Source organism: Apaloderma vittatum, unplaced genomic scaffold (assembly GCF_000703405.1).
Source record: "Apaloderma vittatum isolate BGI_N311 unplaced genomic scaffold, ASM70340v1 scaffold18131, whole genome shotgun sequence".
NCBI classification, from domain to species: Eukaryota; Metazoa; Chordata; class Aves; order Trogoniformes; family Trogonidae; genus Apaloderma; species Apaloderma vittatum.
In genome coordinates, this window is record NW_009699895.1 from 1807 (window position 1) to 24680 (window position 22874).

At 37.3% G+C, this 22874-nt stretch overlaps 1 protein-coding gene across 1 annotated transcript in view; it reads right to left on the reverse strand.

Moving 5' to 3' along the window:
* Positions 1–3916: 3916 nt before the first annotated feature.
* FAF1 (Fas (TNFRSF6) associated factor 1) overlaps positions 3917–22874 on the reverse strand; it is a gene marked incomplete at its 5' end in the record, with an annotated part of 66387 nt that continues 47429 nt past the window's right edge. The window contains 5 exons of the mRNA XM_009878583.1: positions 3917–4075; positions 11885–11966; positions 12806–12869; positions 13456–13582; positions 15245–15340. Of these exons, the coding sequence (XP_009876885.1) occupies positions 3917–4075; positions 11885–11966; positions 12806–12869; positions 13456–13582; positions 15245–15340 (528 nt within the window). The remainder of the gene's footprint in view (positions 4076–11884; positions 11967–12805; positions 12870–13455; positions 13583–15244; positions 15341–22874) is intronic.

Consider the following 22874-nt stretch of genomic DNA (forward strand, 5'->3'; position numbering starts at 1 on the left):
GACTAGATGACAAAGAGATGCGAACAATTACCAAGCCCATTTTGAAACCCTACACTAATAAAGTCATTAGATGCTGCCCTTGCCATGAGCCTTCTAAAAGCTTCTGAAGTTACAAGAACACAGAGCATTGTTCGTTAGGACAATCGCTGCTGGCAGAATGCAAACCTTGAGTTAAACCATGCTGCAAATTGATCTTGACATTCTGTTAAGACAGCCACTATAATCAAAAGCAAAGGAGAAAAGGAGAAAATGAGCGGGTGGGATGTAATCATGGAACAGAAGGGTTCCCTCCTCACCTTCTTTCCTCTTCCTCCTCAAAACAAACCATACAGAAAATGACAAACTTGCCTGGTGTTTGAGAACTTCTATTTTTAAAACATTAATTAGACTTCTGACCTGCTGGCACTGTATTGCTACTAAAGTAAATAAAATACTACAAAATACAATAGAAAAGGTTTTCACACTGTTCTGAGAAACCCGTGAAGGATTTAGTGTGTGAAGAACACATCCAACAGTTTTGCAAGCAACATGGATAGAATCTACGGTCACTCCTGAAGGGGCAGTGGGAAATTAACTTGCCAAGTCCAGCTCTCATAGACCCCACACCTGCAATATATTTGCTGAAGGATCAAATAGGATTGGGGTGCTGGAGTAATATGGTCAACTGGTCTTCAGCCAGGCATGCATCATTCAGTAGGTTAGTATTAAGGGTCAGCAACTGTGAATATGGCTAATTACCTGATGAGAGAAATTGCAGGTGAAGACAACCTGCTGCTGAGAAGTGCTTTAGTCAATTAACTCCTTCCTAAGCTTAAGCAAAGTGAAAAACTATCATTTGAACATTAAAACTAACAAGTACCTGTCACCAGAGCTGAGAAAAGCTGGCAACATCTTGAAATACAGTGCCCAAGGGCAACGATATCAAAAGCTAAAAAGCCGCTACAGACACATGAATCACTGTGGTATGGTTTTGGCTTTGCTTTGCTTGGCAAACATTAGGTACGTCGGGCATCTGTTAATATTATGCACCATCTATAATTGTAAAAGCTGTGTGTACAAACATAAGGGTATGTGTGCATGTGTGGGTATATGTGTATGCATACATATTTACTATATAGCTGTCCAGGGTACAAATATATTAATGTATATTAATGAATTAATAAAAACAGTTAGGCATGTGCTTGCATACATATATACACACACAAATAAATATACATATACATATATATATATACACACATGCCCCTCTCCTTTGACTATGGACAACATAAATAAAACAGCTCACTAAAGTCTAAACTATAGCTGATAAAGCTTTCACATAGATTCCCTAACAGTATTATAAAAACATCGCTTTTTTTTTCCTAAATAAAGGCTAATTATTATATTACTTTGTGACTTTTATTCTTTTTTTTTTTTTATTCTAGCAAAGGAATTACTCTTACTTTGCAGAACTTGCCCAAAGTGCTCCCTTTCCTGCAAGCTTTATGCCAGAGAGTTACCCTGGCACACACACACAGTGTTTTACTTCCAGTCCTACCTACAGAACTCTCCTCGCTCTGTCGCAACGGGTGTTGAAGAGCAAGATTGAGAGACTCTAGCTGAAAAGTGCTAGTGTACAGTAACGCACGATTCAAAGCATGTCCCTGCATCAGTGTGAACTGAGAAACATATTAAAAATCAAGAAGAATGACAAGAATTTGGAGCTGTTTTTGTTCTACAACATTCAGAACAGACCCCCATTTCATCAGTGAGAAAAATGGAAACTACTAAGATTGTTTTCGGAACGGTAACAATCGATGTCAAAAAGAGGACAGCAAAGACCAAGGAAAGAAAATGAGAATCTTCAAGGTTTTTTGGCTTACATGGGGAAAGTGTTTATATCTGTTTGAATCTACTCACGCCATGCTACAGCGCTGAAAAAAATCCGTCTTCTACTGCTGACATCGAGGTGTCCCTATTGATTGCTATAAATAAAGCGGGACTCATTCCTCGGTCTTCCCACCCAGTTCTTTCCACTAATGCAACTGTAGCAGCTCAAATAAGCTGCTCTTGGGCTACTCCAGCACCCAAAAAAGCAGTTCCTTCTGTTGTTGCCATTGCCTTCTTGCCATTCAAATAAAAAGCTACGTGCAACTGTATTCACAGGGATACAGAACAGAGTAAGACTCCAGGACCACTGTGGTTGTGCCACGTGATGAAGGGTAGTAATTAATCAGGGGTACCGAGTATTTATTTATGGGAATGCTCACAGTGCACTGGCACTTTCCAAAGGGTGAAGGAAGCATCGTGCCCCCCTCTGAAGAGATCGCAGTCTAAGGAGCAGGATGTGACACTAACCACAATGGAGAAATTACTCTGATTCGAGCCAGAGTGCCTTGTTTACCCCTTACTATTTTTTGCCCTCACTGTTAATATGACTGTTTCTTTGTTGTTGTCAATGGAAAGTGAAAAATGTAGGCTTAAAAACCCTATCGCAGTGCACAATCGGTGACGAGGTTCATTGAGAACAGCTATAAAGCCTTAAACAAGCCCTTTATTTTGTGTTTTAAGAAGTGTCATAAGGAGTTAATAGGACACAGCTGTACAGGCTCTTTCTAACAAGCAGCTTCTGTCACTTTGGTCACCACAGGTGTCTGTAACCTGCAAACTCTTATTACTAGTGTATCAAAGTTGTGCTACTTAATAGATTTCTTTAGTAAAACACAACAAAGCAATTACATGGCTGTTGATCGTCAGTCATAAAAAACCCCCTCAAACACAGTTTTTCAAAAGAAACTACACTGCAATTTTTTTGTCATTGTAAAATAAAAGAAACTGGAGAATTAAACAGAAATGCGAACAATGGCACGGCAGGTAGTCAACTGAACTTAGCCACTACAGATGGTTTAGAAATAGTGTTTCCTTCTACACCAACTTGTGGGATAAAAGAAAACGAGGAGGCTCTTTACTGCCCATGAATGGCAACACCAAAAGACTTAAGCAACTTTCCAGTCTATGCATTTGGTCCCATGAAAGAACCTAGATGTTTCTTTTTCCTCTGTCTCTTTTCATTTAAAAAACTTTTTATCTGTTTTTGAAACTGCTTTTTTCCATAATTTTTAACTGTTCTCTAGAATACCTTAAACTAGGAACATAGCTGCTGATTCCTCCAATGAAGAAATGCAGAAGGTTGAGTGAGGAGCTCCTGGGAAACACAAGTGTCTTTTAAAAAGTGTACCGGAAAAAGAGATTGTTCTGTTCTCCATGCCCACTTTCAGTACAGAAGTATTAACTATAATTTACATGTTTAAGAATAAAAATGTATGAACACTCTATACTAGCAAGCCACAAGAAAAAGAAACACAAATACTTACTTATAATTGTTCAATAATCAATGGAATTGTATGAAGAAGCAGCAACCTTATCCCAGCCCAAATGACTGTTGCATCTTTTGTTCAAAATTTACAATAACTCTCATTACAGTAATATAGGCAAGACATTATCCTGGCAAGTCCAAGTTAGAAAACCAAACAAGTCTTATCTCTGAATACAATAATAATAATGCAATCATTATTTTCAACAGATTTTAATCAACTGATAAATAAATATAGAGAGAGGCCCTAATATAAGGATAAGAAAATTTGTTGGTAACACACAAAAGATGTAGAAAGAGATAAAATCAACAGGTGTTTTTTATTTCTTTACTCATCAGCAAAATGATGACCTCTGTAAGACATAGGAGAGCTATTATACTAAAACCTATCAAAATATCTGAATATCAAAGTAATGTTCTGTTAGAAAACTGTAGTTCAAAAAAGTTCATATGAATTGCAAACTTTTATTTTATGCATAACCTGTTTTTAACATAAGATTGGATACAGAGAGGCAAGGGTCTTTCCCTGAGAGAAAAGCTGCTCCACTCACAGTCCAAAGGGTCTTACCTTGCTCTGTTTGCTTCTTTTGTCATGTCCCACGCCCAGGTTATGAAGTTCTGACTCAGATACGAGACAATAGATTCAGCACAAAGCATTTGTGAACAGAAGACATTGGTTAGGACACTTTCATCGTGGTGGAGGTAGATAGCAAGAAGCTTTCTCTGAAAAGACATGAGAAAAGATCAGTTAAAACTTCCTCAGGCTATTTAGTAATTTAAAAAAAAAAAAGATTCACGCGCTAGTGCTCCTTATGGTGTTTATCAAGGGTGCTAAGTATCTCAAAATGTGCACACACAGGGAAAAAAGTAAATCAGTAGGTATCAAGTCAAACGGTCCATCCCTCCAAATCTGTAAATCTTCTCAATGCTTCCTAATATTTTATTTTTGGGTGACAAAACTTGATATATTATGTGCTTAGAAGATGAAAATAACAATACCTGAATGAAAAACAAAAACTTTATTAACAGACGTAGCTTAAGAAATGAGTGGACTTTCTTGGCAGCTGCCTCTCGCCTGGAGCTGAGGAGCAAGGTGCCCAGCACTGCAAACGTGAAGGATCCAAGGAAGGGGTACGGCAGACATGGATCAAACCCCACACTGGGCTCGTGAGCACTGACAGATCCCGTCGTAGTTGTCATGTCAGCGAAGGCTAGACGCTGAGAATGGAGTTTGTGGCATCCTGAAACAAAATATTCTGTGCCGTGTTCTTCTGAAGCCGCATCAAGTAATATTTGAGCTGCCCTGCCAGAAGCATAGAGTTGTGCTGTGCCCTCATGGTAATCTCAGACTGCTTTTGGGAAAGTGAGACTATGTGTATGTAAATATAGAAAGCAGATTGAGAAAAATACAGAGAAACTATGAGCTAGTTAAGGGCCATGATCCTATATCTGGTATTCAACGAATTACAAATGCCATTCAGAAAATTACAACTTTCTGTTTCCCCATACCCATATATATTACCTACTTTATTTTAAAATCCCTCTTGAACATATTTGCTGAGACGATATGGTAAACGCTATTTTCAGACTTTAAAGTCATTTCACATCTCTTCATCAGAAGTAACACTGAACACTGGATATTGACGTGTACTGATATAGAAAGACAGAGGACGCAATTTTGAGAGAAACCGCCTGTATAAAATACCCGTATGGCTATCACCTCATATACTGGCTCCAGATAAAACTTAATGACTGTTTATAAAAAGAAGAATACATTTGAACATTCGACTTTGGAAAGGGATTAGTAGTTTGCATTAATGTTTGCCTAATTTAATTTAAATGTTCTTCAGAACCATGTACACATGTGCCAGGAAGGGCCATTATTAAGACCAACATGCAGAGATCCATAAGTGCAGCCAACAATGTTGACTGAAACTAAACTTGAAAATCCAGGGCACTGATGCACAATATCAAGCAATAAAACAGCATTTCTGTGGTGATATTTAATTTAAAAAGAAGAAAGAGGTAGGGGAAGATCAGGCACTGTCTGTTTTTGAGGATCAGCCATTCTGCATTTCAAAGCGTCGATCCCTGCAATATCCAGGTTACTGTGCTAGAATCTCGACTATTATATAGCAGTTGTAAGAGAGGGAGGGCAAAGATGTGTTTACTCAGTGATTAGGGCCTTAGAATAAGCCCCTAGCTCCTAGAGAGACAGCTCACCACTTATTCATTTGGACCAATTCACAAAGCCTAGAAAGATTAAACATCCATGCTGAGAAGACAAGCGAATGCAGACGGTGAAAAAGAAATAAAAATTCTTTAAAAACTCTGAGATGACTTCATTATTTTTTCCACAAGGAAACTTTAGGAAAGTGTTTAGTTAGAGAAAAACCCACATTGACCTCTCTCTAAACCCTTAATCTTTCCTTTGTGGTGGCACTGCTTTGTGGTAAGCGGATGGCTTTGCTCTCCTCTTTTCACTGGGAGCGGGTAGAAAAAAGGGCTCTTGAGAAACACTTTTACTTCCAAAGAAACAACCCCATGAAACTGTTAAATATGAGATTCCGCACAACGGAATGTTTCAAAATATGTACAGTTTTAGGCTTAAAGATTTAGGGACAAATTTTAGTAAACAGTACAGGCAGATTCACAATAGATGTTTACACTGAGCTACTTCACAAGTGAATGTGATTTTTGTTGCATCAACAAACCTTACCACACCAAGACTAAAGACTAAACTCCGTCACATATAAAGGACTGTACTTGCGTCTGATAGCTCATCCAAAATGTTAAGGTCAGGCATCGGCATACTTCTAGGACAAATGAAAAGAGGGAGCAGGAGGAACTGAAGTGCTGAAATGTCATTCTGAAAAATCTTAGTGGAAGTCAGGGATATTTCTTCCTTGGAAAAACACATTATTGCACAAGGCTTACAGCTTGGAGTTTGTTGCTGTTGCTGTGTAGTTTGTTTGCAGTTCGTTTTGTTGTGGTTTTCTGTTGTTGGTTTTGGTTTTTTCTTACTAACCCATGGTAGTATATATTTATAAGCAGGTTTTTTGCTAGTTTTATTTCAAGCCTTTGAAAAACCTGAGTAAATTCTAAGATTCTATGATGACTAATACTGGGAATTTTTTAGTTAATATTAATAAAACAGGCTTACTAAACTGTTGGAACAGTCTTGACTTCCTTAAAAGTAACCTATTAATGGAGCACTAGTCTGTTCTGTGTTGGATTTCTCAAAATACGACGACTCAGGGCTTATATACTTGGCATAAAATTTTAACCAAGAAAAAAAAAATCCAATGGGGAAGAACTTTTACTAGTCCCTATGAAGGTATGAGATACTGAAAAGGTTCTAACTCCTGAAGAGCTGAGGCTGAGGTAGAAGGAAACCACATGTTCGTGAGGCTGAGAGAGTAAATTGGTAATTCCTAATTAGGAAGTGGCTTTGCAGCTAGTTCCTAATAACATTAATAACTTGGATGAATATGAACTATGACAACAGTGATACAGTCATAAGGGTCAGCAAAAACACGGACTTGAATGGTTATTTCTGAATCTCAGATCCACAAATTCAAGTCATAATCGAGACAAAAATGTTCACGATGTAACAACTGCTAGAGACGTGAAGGTTCTTTCAAGCTGGTAGACTAAGAAATCAAGATCTTTCCTTTTCCTCTAGGTTTTATGTAGTAAGAGCTAATTTATATGAACAAAGAGACACATTTGTGCATCTTGAAGCCTTTGATCCACCTCTCTAAGGTGATCCTGGAGATCACACCATCACCCTTCTCAGACACAGCTGGTCTATCACACACAGTCTGTTCTCCCTAAGCAGAACACAAGCCTCCTCCAAGACTAAGGCAATCCAAACTGAACTGTACCCCATAGGTTCCTACAGTGAAAATGAGGTGATTCCACGATTCCTGCAATCTTCTGATCTGGTCTTTTGTATTATACACGGCACAAAACATATCTAAACTGATTTCTAATTTAGTCTTTCAGTAATGCTAGCTTTCATTAAAATACCTAGTCTCAAAAAAACATCAGTGACGGAGAATCCATATGAACCATGGTAGGCTGTTTAAAGGGCTACCCACTCTCCTAGGTAAAGCTGTGTTTTATTTTAAGCTTGATTTAGTCCACTTTCATCTTCCAAATATTTGATCCTATTATACTGTTGTATCTCTGTTTCAATTAACTGAACTTGTAGTGATATCTTATGTAATATGCAAAGAATATCCAGTAATTAAAACCAAACTCAAATAAGATCTACAAATCATTGGCTTTGAAAGAGGAGGAAATACAGCATGTGGCAGACAACTTCAATACACTTCCATTATTTAATATCAAGTATAGAGAATGCTGAAGAGAGACCTGTAGCCAGGACCAATCTTTCTGATATGAAAGATGAAGCAGAATACGGGGCATGTAGGCACAAAGAGAGACTAGTAAGCTGCTATGTTGTAGCAAAAATTTCTAAACAAGTTCAGAACGAATTTAAGGATGATGTGCCTGGAGTCAAAGTAAAGGGTGATGGTGCAGCTGCACTCCCTGACATCACTCCACCATATTTAGGGAATAAATGAGGGAAAAGGATGACCCACTCGGTCCCCATGTGTTGCCAGGTCTAGTCCAGAGGTGGCGTCCCTGCCCAAAACAGGGAGGTTGGACTAGATGATCTCTGAGGTCCCTTCTAGCCCATGCCATTCTATGATTCTATGATTCTATGAAAAACTAAACCAAAAAGCTGTCTTGCTGTTGGGATTTGGAACCTCTTTATATATGAGGTAGCATCTAAACGACGGCCTTCAAATTTCTTTTCCAAGACAAGGCAACTGGAGGACAGCCAGTGCTGTGTCTATAACATGCTCTAACAGAAACTGGAACAGTTATCTCCGTGTGTCTCTTTTTCTAAGTTCTGCATTAACTTAATTAGCTAAAATAATAATGAGGTACAGTTGTCTGAGTTACACAGATTAAAATGATCCTACAGAAAGCCTTGTAGGAAGAAATATTCTGTTATCACTAGGAGAAAAAAAAAAAAAAAGCTTTTATTAGAACATGCCAAATCATCGAAGGAGCATACTTTCTTCTAGGTGTTCAGGAAATCAAGTTCCCATACGCGAGAGGGATGGTGCTGCCACTAAAATTGAACCGAAAAGACGGAATTCAAAGGAGAAGAAAAACATGGCTCATTTTCAGTATGCAGGAATCTATATTGAGGTGACAATACCAATCTGTGCAAAGAGAGATGTTTCACATATTTATTAAAAGTCAGTGGACAGAAAGGTTGAGAGAGGAGCAGGTGATCTGACAGAGGTATATAAAGGTAAGAGCTCCTGAAAAGGCAAAGTGAATGTCTTTACTTTTTCTCATAATAAAAGAGTAGTAACCACCTATAAAAATGAAAAGGCAAACAAGCTCCAATAAAAGAAAATACTCTAGTATTATTCAGGTAAATAGCTCAGTGAGATTCAATATAGCAATGAAGATCCTGCATTAATAACAATACTGCCCTGAGTTAGGATAAACCCCTTGATGTTTCAGAACGCAAGGCACCCACAAACTGCTTTCAGTGGCAAAGGAACCTCTCCCAAACATCTTATTTAAAACTGTCCATTATAAGATTTTTCCACAGCATCAAGACAAGCTGTTGCTATGATGGTGTCGTCACTTGAGCAAGAGTAAGCTTGCTTCTTTCCAGTTGACATAGGAAGTGTTAATTTAATAAACCTCTGATTCTCTCTTCCTGACTCAATTAAAAAAATAAAGAATAAAGAGAAAAAATAATATTTTTTTGCGTTAATATATGAAGTAAGCCTTGGAAATAAATGCATGGTGCTCTGAACTAACAGGCTGCAGGAGGTAACCGGGTATTTCATTGCCAAGGACACCAGTTGTTAAAGGCAAAACTCTGTATCTTGACTACTGCATTTTTCTGCTGAAGAGATTGCACAGGTTTTAAAGTAGAGCTACATTTGACCTCATTCCATCTCTCCTACCTAAAACTGGCACTATCACGGTAACAGTGGCTCTAAAGAAAAACAGATACTCATCATATATGCTAATCTTACCCAAAGCCTCAAGAAACTACAATAATAAAAGTTAAACTGTAATAGTTTTTTACAAGGTATTTCTTTCTCATTTTCCTTAAGAGCTACGAATCGCCATCCTTTCCAACACAAGAAAATTAAACACAGCGACATTTAACAGAAGATCATCTATTTTCTTAAAGAAGAATTTTAACCCATAATTTGTGTTTAAAACACATGTTCTGAAATAAGTTAATTTCCTGAAAATAAGCCAAACTAAAGAATTTCTGCCAAAGGCTTCAAGTTGATATATGCTGGGATTTTTTGGAGGGAAAAATTAGCCATAAACCAGATTTAAAAAGTGGCTGATGGCTGCCTCACTAGGCCTGAAGCGCGGAGTGCACCTTCTGCTCTGGACAATGCTGAGAATCTGTCAAGAAAAGGCTAAGATCTCTGAGCACTCAAGCTGCCAAGTGCTCTCAAATTAAATCAGTTTGAAGCGGTTTTCATTAAGATGGATTGAGTGTGGCATCGTGAGAAACACTCTATCAAATGTAGTGTTTTACTTAGTGATTAAGTATATACCAGTTGATGAAGCTACCCAAATCCTTCGTAATCCCACCACTCCAATAAACATTTAATGAGTATATAAGTTCAAAAAGCCTAGCAGAGGATTTAAACCTTCAATCTTGTTTTTATTTACCCTTGGAACTCAATTTCTCACTTCCAAGTGAAGAATGCTGGTGCCTGAAGCTCATCTGTTGCCCGAAGCTCATCTGTTGCCCTGGTAAAATTAAGTGTCCTCCGCAGTATAAATCAGAAGACAAGACATACAGATTGCAATTTCTGCCAAGCTTCTTCCCTTATACTGATATACATATGGAATTATTTTATGAAATGCAATTATAAAAGTGTAAAATAATGTATCCCTTTCCTCAGTTATGAATTCCAGGAGGCAGTAGTGAAACCAGTTATTTGTAACAGGAAAAGCGCAATTAAAATAAATGGTATATATATGTTCTCATACATTTGTTTTAGATCAGAATGCTACAATAAAAATAATGTCATTCAACAGGGTAGCTGGCGGAGAGGACTTTCAAAAATTAAGGCAATATTTGTGGGAAAAAAAGAAATTAAAGTCCAAAAACCCAAAAACCCCACAAAAAATACCCTTTCGCAAGGATGTAACTTTGTCCTGATGAAGATCTGCTCTGACTACATCACTAAATATTAGAAATGTAAGTGACATGAATTTCATATGTCCTATGAAAGTTGTCCACAAAGTACTTAGAGTATTAAAAATATAAATAACTGCACTATATTAATATCAGAATTACAGGTATAAAAGATATTCATGAAAGCTCCTGTGACCTCTCATCTATTATACAGATACACTGTCAACCACTTCTGATGAAATGACACAAAGTGAACTTTTCTTTTGTCGAATTAATAACTTGATTTCTTTTAACCATGCATTAAGTTCCACTTTAACGAGCTATTATGAATTAATACTTCGCCACCGACTTATTCTGTATGCAGTTCTGCTCTAAAATCTGTACATAGACATGAAAATACTCATGAAAATACTCTAAACTTAGACTGTGAGACAGCTCTCTGTGCACGCATGTTGAGTAGGTGTTAACTGAAGCTGCACAGTGTAGATTTATAACACTGCACTTCGAACAGCCCTGAACATAACGTAGCTGTTCCGTCCAACACGAATAACTACAGGAAGCCAAAACATTCTCCATCTTTAAATTAAATATCTATCAAGGCAATAAAAAAGTAAATTTAAACAGCATGGTTTTCTTGTTTGTGTTTCAGCTTTATCTATGCTTAATTATGCAGGGGTTTGGGTTTCTCCTTAGTGAATTCAAGACACCAAAACTTAAATAAACTATCCTCATTCTAAATGTATTAAAACACTGATTTTAAAACTGTGCATGGAATAACAGAAACTTGAGATGTCTGGTTGGATGTACAGAAAAACTAAATAACCAAACCTTAGTACTGGAATTTACTTGGGAGATAAAGGCTGCACACATGAAAAAAAAAAGTGCACTGTATTTTAGAGACCTTTCAACCTAAATTTGCAATTTCATTATCCATTCTTCAAAGTAGTTACCAACATGCAATGTTGAACTTATAAACCACAAGACTCACAGCCTGTGTTGCCTGGCACTAGGACACCATTATTTCAGAAAAAAAAGTGGGGGATTTAAAAAAAAAATAAAAAAAAAAAAAGTAGCACTGATGACTAAAGGACTCCAACAAAAACATAGCCTGAATGATTAGAAACCATGAGTTATTTACTGCAATTTAAACAACAACTAAGTATTTTAGTCAGTCAACTAAAGGAGTATAACTCTTCACAAACAATAAATACAAGATAACTCCAAAATGCAGTTGACGTTTTTTAAAATAAAGATGAAATATTTAGAGTGATTTCCATTCCCCCTTATATTAAATAAAGTAGTTTGTAATGCACACTTACATCTCTAGCTTTCCCATAGAAGGCTTCTTGAAAAGCAGCCTCTAATGATCCAATAAAATAGACAGGATGGCAGTCACCATATCTATTTGAGACAAAATTTCCAATTAATAAAAAACTACAAAAATAAGTTATTTCAATATTCTACCTCTTCTGTAAATATAATACATTGGCGAAACCTTTAGAAAGATGAAGTACTACACTTTTAAGGGACAGAAAGGAAATATCTATCTCCCAACATTCAAAAACTCAAACTAACCACTATTACAAATTTTAACGTAAAAACTTTCTGTTTACATACACAGACACCTTAAGTTTTACACATTTTTTCAATTACAACTTATTTATTATATTCTCAAAGGTTAATTGAAGGCTATTCTTGTATTACACAGTGATGTATCTCATATCTAAATGGACACTTCATCACAGCGGAGTGAAAACTACAATACTTTGCAGTGGATTAGTTTGCAGCTTCCACCTGTTTGATGACACATGGCAACTTTTTAACAACATACGATTTGGTGGTATAATGTTTAAAAAAAGCAGTATTTCTATATTTTTTACAAGTAGAGACTTATCCAACCACTTCATTAATGTGAAAAACTCTTACTGCATATAGTTTTCAATATTAATCAGTTTCAGCTTTTAGGTTCCTGTAAGTCATATTAAAATTATTATGCATAATCAGAGTCTTTACCATCCTTCCGGACTCTTACATAATTAATGAGATTAATTAGCGAAAAATTAAATAAGGCAAGAATCTGACACTCAGACTGAGAAATCTAGTTACTTCAGAAACAATTCTAACATTAGGATGCTATGTCTTCACAAGAAAATATGTGTACTTTTTATTTTTATTTTCATTATTTACTAAATTTTATTTAGTTTGCAACAAGAATTGCACAGTTAATAGGCTAAGATTACCTTGAAGAAAACTCTGCTGTAAATTGTAGTAAGGCATCTCCTTCATTTTCAGCATTTTCTGGCACTTAAAAAAAATTAAATAATTAAATGCAACCTTATGGAAACAGATTTTAATATGCAAACTCACTCACTTCATGGATTTTTTTATGTTGACAGCTTACCAAAGCAACAGCTTACCAAGAAACACAAATTTCATGAAAGACTATCAACTATGAACCTTTGGAATTACAAGAAATTTCCAGATGCTCTCATGAATATACTCAGGCTTTCCAAAAATTAAAATCCTCAGGTCCAGTGTAATGTGATATATCACCTGTTCAGAGTTAACACTTCGGACTTACTTTAATACATTAAAATGAAAGGATTGGCTTGAAAGGCTTGATCCACTATATTGCTAGTTACTTTTATTTTTCTTCCCCTTCCCCCTTTTTTTTTCCAGGCTTCCTATACATAACATTAATAAGCTTTCCATATTATTACATATATTATTTGTAGTATTTTCATTTGATATATCCATTAGACTCTCAATTCTAACATTCCTATCAAAGATGCTTTCTTGTTCCTTATTGCACAGACCCATTACACCTCCCTCTGCCTTCACTACCGCTGTAGGATCATCAGTTAATTGTAAATTAACTGCCAACTCTTACTCATTGGCGATTTCCTCAAGGCAGATGATGCTACTCCAAACATTTCTCCATCATCAACACCAAACTCTGTAGCATCTTCAAAATCATCTCCATCGCTGTCACTAACCATGTGAACATCAGTGCATTGCTAAATAAAAATAAAAAACCAAAATCCACCATAAGCCTCTATTGCAGACCATCTTCAGTAAAATACAAAACACATACATAGTAAAAAATACTTACATACTCCTATATAAACCCCTGATATACTGCATTTGGTTTTTACTATTTTATATACTATCAGACTGCTTTGTATAAATAGGACCTAAGTTTTAACAGAAGTCTGGTTGACAGAGCAATATTATGTGACAAAATTCAGTATTAAATAACTAAGAAATTGTCTCTGTCTACACAGTTGAGCGAATAATATCCAAAGTTAATGCTATTTTCCATCCAACAGCAATACTGCTGATTTTACTGCCTAAGAAAGAGTGAGAAAAGCCACACAATCTATCAATAATTTTAGACATTCAGATACAATCTACATTAGCAATACTGGCATGGTGGGGGACAGTCCTCGGAAAGGTACCTGGCTACCGTATTGCAATCTCTGACACACAAATTCAGCTCTCGTAGTCCTAGCTTGGCACACCAGGTGTGCATGCTGAATGACAAGCTGATTTATTTAGCATACTACCATAAAGGAGGAAACCTAACATTTTTGTACAAGGAGCTAAGGTCCCATCTTTGCCTCCAACTCCCACCGTCAGATCTTTTGGATTTCATGTCCTCTGCAACATAAAACAGCTCAGAAGAACGTTGGTTTTAACTACTCAGTATTAACTTGCCTCTAAATTGACTTCTTTTCATGAATGACTATTCCAGCTCCACTTGACCTAGAAGTTTCAGTGGTAGTACACTACAGAAAATCTACACCAAAGTGCAACAAAGTGTATTACAAAGCGTGAGGTTTCAGCTTTAGCGTGCAAGTGAGCATGAGAGGAGCAATGAGCTCCAAACACGCTGGACCAACCTCTGCAATGGCTACACATAAAGAACTTGGCATAAAGAACATTTACTGAGTGAACTAGAAAACCCTACGAGGTGAACAAGGTCATGTCATTCCGAAGGAATGAAGTAAAGTAGCAATGATGCACAGTTATGCTGGGAGATCCCAGGAGAAAACAATATTTAACCTGCAAAGTGGTTGAGTTAGAGCTAGAACAGCACTGCCTGACCATCCTCCAACTGTTAACAACAGTGCAGCAGCACATATCCAGGCTTGTGTCCTGACCCTACCTCTCAGCCACACCTTGCCAACTCAAATGAGGTTGAAAACAACCTTGAAACACATCCTTCTTGTGCAGCGAGAGGAACCTTATTGTCTCTAAACAAAGCAGTAAGTGAAGTGTGTGGAAAATGGGAACTCGTTATATTAAATTCATTTTGAGAAGGGACAAAACGATTGAAAATTTTAACCCAAACTGCTAATATTTCGAAACAACAAACCAGGAGTTTATACAGTCTGCAAGCACCTCCTTCTGCTAATGCTAAAAATGCATGTTTTGACCTTCTATTTAATTTAGAGTATTTTTCAATAATTACTGTGGCTTGTTTACTTTGTTTTTCCTCTTTTTCTTCAATGACTCACTTATCCAGCTCCTTTGTCACAATTATATGTTACAGGAATTGTAAATTGATTCTTTTAAGATGCAATTCTACTGACGTATTTGACAACAGAAGGGACTGTGAACATTGCAAAAGGAGCTTTGCCTGCTTCTTCCTAGAGTAATAAAGACGATGTTCTTACCTCCTCTGACTGTTCCCTCGTTTGGACAGGTGAAGATCTTCTTCCAACTGTAAGTCGATGGCAAGGAAAAGTCAATCCCGATACAGCTAGAGTCATCTACAAACAAAGCAATGATCGTTTATTAAAGCCATAGTCTCAGCTGAAGGTGTTTTGATGTAAGAGATTTTTTGCTTTGAGATTCAAACTGAAGACTTCACTGCAGAAGACTGCACTGCAGAATACTGACTTAAATATAAAAAAATAAAGAAAGAAGCCTGAAAAACTAAAACGATTCCTTACATAAAAATGGTCGAAGAACCATCAACTGAGTTTTAAAGGTGTGTTTGCAGAGAGCATCAAAACAAACTAAACAGAACTGCAAACTCAAAACTATCTTGAATTGTTACTTTCTCCTAAATGATTACTGAAGTTTGAACCATTATTTGTATGTGGTAACTTTGACAGTGGTATGCTTTGATGAAGCAAATGTAAATTTTCCCTTTCTAATCAATAAGCAAATGTTAAAGTGAAGATGCTAGGTACCCATACAACCCATTAAAAACAGTCAAGTACCCTGAAAAGATATTGTCTTGGAAGAACAGTTTATCAGCAGACATTGTAAAAGACACGATCACAATGGCTACTTAAAAAATACATTTCATCTCCATCGTGGTCATTACTGATGGCAAAGGACATACACAAACCCAACAGTGCAGGTGGAATTGCAATCAGCACAGACAGGATAGACCTTCATTAACCAGTGCCAACAGACATAGCACTTTTCCCTGTTGCTGTATGCCTAAATCTCAACTTTTAAAAACTAATGAGGTAGTAAATGGAAAAAAATCTAAAGACAAAACTATTAGATGCTGACAAACACCCAACAATAATATTTGAAGATCTGAGCCTACGTACATCACATTTAAAAATGTACTAATCCACTCCTCCGTGACCAGGACTGTTTGTGACATCCTTGGATTTCGAGCACCCTTCACACATCTCTTTATACAGGGTACGAAAACACCTGGCTGTGCCCTTCTGTCTTCTTTTGGAAACTTCATCAGTCCTGGTCAACTGAGGTTGATGACCACAAGCAGAATTTTCAGAAGCACCTAAGCCCCATCTTGAGAACACTTGGGCTACATTTACAGTGTGAATAGCTCTCAAATAAAGACAGCTGATTCAGTTCAGTCACAACAAAAATTTGATGATGTGTAGTACTTGGAGAAAGATGGTTCCGGCTGTATGTTTAAAATACTGTACACAAAGGACAGAAAAAGATTGTATAGATACTATAAAAATGATCACTATTTTTGCCAGGCACAGAATGACAGACTTATATTACATATTTCAGAAGTACAGCACCCTCCTAGTTAGACTGTAAAAACATCAAGGTACAATAAATTTCAATCGTCCTCAACAAAAACTCAAGAATAAATCATAAGCCTTAAATTTCATTTACTGCCACAAGCACTGAAAATACCCCATTTATTTTTATACATAATTCAGAATGACTTTATCACTTGTTCTGCTAGAACTCACAAAGATTTAATTTGCTGCAGGTTGAATCAGGCTGATGAAGCAGGCTGGTTACCAGATGAACTAACCTGTCTGAACTAGCCTACTGTCACATTCTCATAGCAAGGTTAAACACAAGTTTAGCTGCATAAAAAGCCTAGCTGTCGTCTTAAAGGAAGTGAGTAATAATACTCTGGAGCAAATGAAATATTAAAGACGACACAGAGGTCAAGACCAATTACCTATGAAACTCCTGCGACAAGAGCATAAGAACTGTATTCTCTGTAATCATCTGCCAGGTCAATTAGTATTCTAATAATAAACAAAACCCAACTGTTATAAAACCTGAAACTCTGCCCTGTGGTTACCACACTATATAAAATACTGGTAAAACATACATACACACAGAGAAACCACACACAGACCAAAGTTCCCGATCTTACAGCATCAAATATCCTGACAGATGCCTGGAAAGGCTCCTGATACCTTTTACACGCACATTAAAGAGAGTGGTAAGATCAAGCAAGCAGTTATTGTGCAGCTTCGTCACTTGGCCCAATAGCAGGGTGTTGCACTTCCAATTTGCAACCCTATATTATAGTGTCAAAATGTCTCTCGAAAAAATGAGCTAACAGCAGAAGGGGTTCAACATCAGAGCACATTTCAGCCTATTCTCTAGACAGTTGCTGGAATGCTGGGTTGGTTTTTTTTTGTGCACGTTTGTGTGAGAAATCATCCCCCTCTCCCTCCCTTTGGCTTTTTTTGAGAAGTTTTTTTTGCCAAGGAAAGGTTAGGACAAATAGAAGCTTTGCCTTCCATTTCAAAATAATCTAGTAGCCTGAACATTTCTCTAGAATTAGGTTATCTTTGTTCTAAGATAAAGGAGAGAGCGCTCTGTCAGAGAGATCCTTGCACCAGAAAGTTTAATCTTTATTTTGGAAATCATAAAAACATCAACACAAAGCAAAAGATTGTTTTCCAGGCATCTCAGTCCGGTGTCATGGACAGTAAACCTCAACCTTCACAAATATTTTGAATGCAGGCCAATTTTACTGATGGGAGCACCCGCTGAAGTGTCTCTGTAGCAAGAGCCGTTTAGATGTTGGGCTGCTCCTGGAGAGCTTTTCTTGCTAAATACTGCATCTACCTACTCCCAACCAGGGTTGGAGTACATTAGATACATGAATCACTGTGTCACAGCCATTCTACCGTGGGAATGGACAAAATCTTTTTACCAACTTCAGAACTGAAAATGCTGGTTTGCAGCCTGAGTATCTGATTACCCAGAACCCTTGATCCATATGCAAGAGAGGGGAGTCTATCAGTGATGCTGGATTTCACTTGCCCATGCACAGCAAGTGAAGCAACAGACCTTACCTAACAACGGCAAACCTAAATGAGATGAAAAAACTTGCAGTGGACATAGCTGCTGGATTTTTAATATCAGGTAAAAAGATCATAAAAAGAAATGTAATTTCTGTATTACTTGACTGCTATGAATCAGTCCAATTATTCAATTAGCTGTACTACCAATGCAGAATTAGGTTTCGCTGTACATAATCTGCTTCAGTAGTAAGCTAAAGTGGGGGATTTCTCATATAGCATGATTTCCTCCTGAGATAAAGGAAAATAATCCGTGTTTTCTGCCTTTAATCATAGATAAGGTAAGCAAACAAAATAAAGTGTGTTGTCCAGGTACTTGACTGTCCATAAATCTCCCATAAAAAGCAAACTAATTCCCAGTCTTACTCAAGGCCAGTTTGTAGTATATTACGCAAAAGAAATTCTTTATAACCTGCCCTACCATTCTAGCAACCTGGAAAATAGTCAACTTATAGTTTCAGCTTTCCATCTGCACTTGCTATCACAGCTGGATGGAAGAAGTCACAATGAGAAACCTTCCCAAAGCCATGACCCCATGTGTAACTGCCAAGAGGCACACACTGTCTAACACATCCCTTCAGACTCTATAATTTTAAACAGGTAGAATTAAAACGTGCATATATTCAGAGGTGGGGGCAGGGGTGTGGGTTTAGCATACAATGCATTATTTAGCTTCTTGGTTTTCATAACCTAAAGCAGTTAAAGAGTAACCAGTTTATCTAATCCCAAATCTTTCAGACTGGTATCTCTAATTCTAGTTTGCTGTAGCTCTTGTAATTAGCCCAAGGTAACGAGGCGCTCCCCCCAGGGCCTGTGTAATGTACCATCTCTAGAACACCATACCCCATCAATTCCAAAATGATACTTAATGTTCTGGGTATCAGTATTAATTCTGGCGAAAACTAGCAATGCCTGTTTTCTCCTTGTTGAGCAAGAGGAAAAAATCTAGTCCACAGAGTATCTGTGCTAAAGATAAATCTGCTTTTAGCATGTATCAAAATATGGAGTTCTGGCTGGATAAATAACCTCCCCAAGTCTGTAACTGCAGTAGCTCTCTGTTATCTCAGCACCCCTTTGAGAATGCTTTATTGACTTCACTGTTATCATTGTATATCCAGTGATCTGCTTAAGAAGTAAGAGAAAAGAAAAATAGGCCAAAATATTATTACACACGTCGTGAAGTGGAATTTCATTAGAGATTATGCAAACATCTTGAAACCCCAAAACCCTTCTTTTGCCCTAGAAACAACAGCAGTATGGGAGCAACGCTCAGAGTGTTTTTAAAGCATTATCATAGAATCACAGAACGGCCTAGGGTGGAAGGGACCTTAGAGATCATCTAGTCCAACCTCTCTGTTTTGGGCAGGGACGCCACCTCTCGACTAGACCAGGTAACACATGTGGACCAAGCGGGAATCGAACCCACGACCTCGGTGTTGGTCATTGTTGTCAGCACTGCGCTCAAACCACTGAGCTAACCGGCTCCCTATTATAAAGTCATTGTAAGCAAAAAGTTACCTAATTAAGAAGCTCACGCTAAGCTTGAGTAGTCTTTGAGTCTGAGCTGTTTTAACAAAGTGAATTCTACCACAATTACAAACTTTTAACGGCCCCTATTACAGTATATACTGACTGAAATCTGCAGACATTTGTAGCTGCTGTTTAGTGCTTTGGCTGTTAACTAGCTTGCCAATATTAACTAGTTGCAGTTTCAGGTTAGAAACAAATATATTAACAAACATGTAAATGACGTCCCAAAATAATATTTATAAATCAGGAGGTCATCAAGTGAACAAGAGCTCTTTCAAGATGTAGCGTAGCAGGATGCAGTGCACACGTGGAGATTTATAATACACACATATCAGACAAAAAATTCTTAATCGGAAATGAACGCACTGTTGCCTACAGATTGAAAGCTAATCCTGCTTCAAATACTCCATGTGACAGCCCTTTCACTGTGCTCAAAATAGGAGTTGCTTAGCTTTTTAATTTACTGATTTATTCACTGATACATGGCTAATGTATAAAGAAACAAACATGACCAAGTACATTTCATAACATACCATGCTCAGTTATTCAAAATAACTTGAGAGGTGCCCATAGCAAAATACTCAATGACTAGGAGGCATCTCCTCTGTGAAAATTTTGCTTCCCTATAATTTGATCTTCTTCCTTGTTGGAGAAGCTACTCTGTTCATTTTCTCCCCTCACCGGGTAAGAGACAGCATATGGATAGAGGGGTAAGGATAGATAAGGAAGGAGCTTTGTAAAGCATTTCAGTTTTCATACTAAACTTGCTATTTTAATATCTGACTTTTTATTATAGCGTAAGCTAATTCCCTGAGTATGATAAATGTCAATGACACTACAGATGTCTGTATTTACACGTTTTCTTGAAGCTAGGGGGAAAAAAAGGTCTTTTTGGAAGACAAATAGACAAAGTTTGAGAAGGAACATTTCTGTCCTTAGTTCTTTTATATTCTATATGCAAATGATACTACTAGCTGAGGTTGGATATCAGGCATATTAGGGGTAAACGATTCATAGCCTGAGCGCAGCAAGAGCAGTAAGGTAACGAACAATTTATTGGTTTTTTACACCTTGGCTAAACAGCACAGCTTGTGCAAAGGAGCCTTTCCCTATCCCCAGGATCAGTCTATTCAGCCAGGGTAGGTAACATTGTGATAAGCAAGAAATTATCTCACTGCTTAGTCTAGACAAACTTCAGTTTAGATGTCTGCAAGGGATATTCATCATTGCTAATCCCTTCTTCTTGATAAGCACATCTCAGAAGAATTCAAACAAGTTCATTTCTCCCAGCCTAACAAGATATCATCTATTTCTCCTCGCTAGATAAATTAAGTTCCCCGTTCAAAAAGACTACCATGCTAACTGTGCAGAATGGGAAATCAGGGAAATTAAAAAAAAGCACAGAACTATGCCTCAGACCTCAGGTCTTTAAGTCAGAGTATCAGGGTGATCTAGGGGGCTGCAGATCAGTTCAGCCTAACACCACTTCCCAGAAACACACAGGAACAAATTCTGAGACAGCCTATTTTAAATGCCTAGAAGATAAGCCATCCTGCTTACCACTGGAGCAAGACCGGGCAGGCTGCTCCACAGCTGAGGCTGCTGCTCCCACGCACTACCGTTTCCATTTTTCTTTTGTAAACTAACCTTTCTGAGACTAAAGAAGCGAGCAGAACATAAAGCGAGGAATATTTTTGTGGTGAAATAGCAATTAATGTGGCGCACAGGGGGAAATATCAAAGTGTAAAAGGGAGGGAGGAGAGACAGAGCACGTGAACGACGGTCGAGGAAGTTTTGCTTCCACACTTGAAATGTAAGAGTGGGAAGTTTTCCATTATACAAACAGTTGAGGAAAACAGGGGTTTCAAAATGGATCCAGCACAGCCCTTGAATATAAATATTGAAGCAGGGGAAATAAGAGTGGGGGAACCCTTTGGCAATTTTTTGTGATTTTCCAGAGAACACCAGATGGCTCCACGCTTTTTCCTGGTTGGAGACCCAAACACACAGAAACCAACCTGTGCAGGAAGGACGTCGTGGACTCTCAAGCAACTTCAGCTCTTTCTGAGCATACTCAGAGCCTCATCATTTCAAGAAAAAATGAGAGATCATCCATATTAGGTTGTTCTTGCCACGGTTCTAGTTCTCGGTGTTTAACCAAGCATTATTAACAATGTGTGGGCAGCTTGTTGTGCTCACACAAACCCTCACTAAATTCATGGGAACAAATAGGTGCTTAACACTGCCAGACTCATCACTTCTCACTCTAAAATTACACATTAAATAATCTATCTTGCTTTCAGTGAATGATTTAACAAAGTCAAAGTGATATGATTTATGAATTCCTGCATGTTCCTGTTTAAAAGTAATGTTTAAAACATTAAGAGATTAAAGGTTTTCTGTGAATTAATGTTTATCTTTTGTTTTGCTCTTTTCTCAAAGCTAGCAAGTACTCCTTCCTTAGTAACAGGCTGTAAAATTACTTCTGTCCACACTGAAATACACAGTACACATAAAGCAAGTGTTATCACAGCAACAACAAGCAAGTAGCCCACTGTAAAATTAGGGTACATTCAAATTCAAAAATCAAATGCAATTTTTTGAGATTTACTGAAACAAGGGCTTTTTTTGCACTATGAAATTAATTACAAGACTCAGATTTACTGAATGGCTCTCTCCAGTCTATACTGGTCAACCTGACATTGCTATTCAAGTTTAGTAAACAATTTACAGAAATAAATCAACCAAGGAAAGCTCATCTACTATCATGCAAACCCTTATCCCTCCTTGAACAACGATTAAAGGTGGATGTAATTCTACATTAGCCACGTTGTCCTTTGACATCAAATACCATTAGCTGGAAAAAACCAGTCCAGTATGCTTTAGCTTTGTTTGTTTTATTAAACTATTGTACAAATATTAAAATCAACAGAAGAGAGTTTAAAAAATTTGACAGCCCTTGAAATTAACTTCCTCTGGAAAATAACTTCATTTTCATTATGCATCTTCAATTAATTAAAAAAAAAGTCTTGACAGGTATTCAACGTTTCATTTTAAACACTAACTGGATGAAAAAAAATCTCTAGGGTGGAGTGTGTTCAGGTTATAAATCAGCAATGCTTATTTTAACTCCTCACAAAGTGTTGTTGAGATAATTACTGCTGACAGCTTTATTCAAGGTTCATTTCACTTTTTCTACTATTTTTCCCCTGCTAGAAGT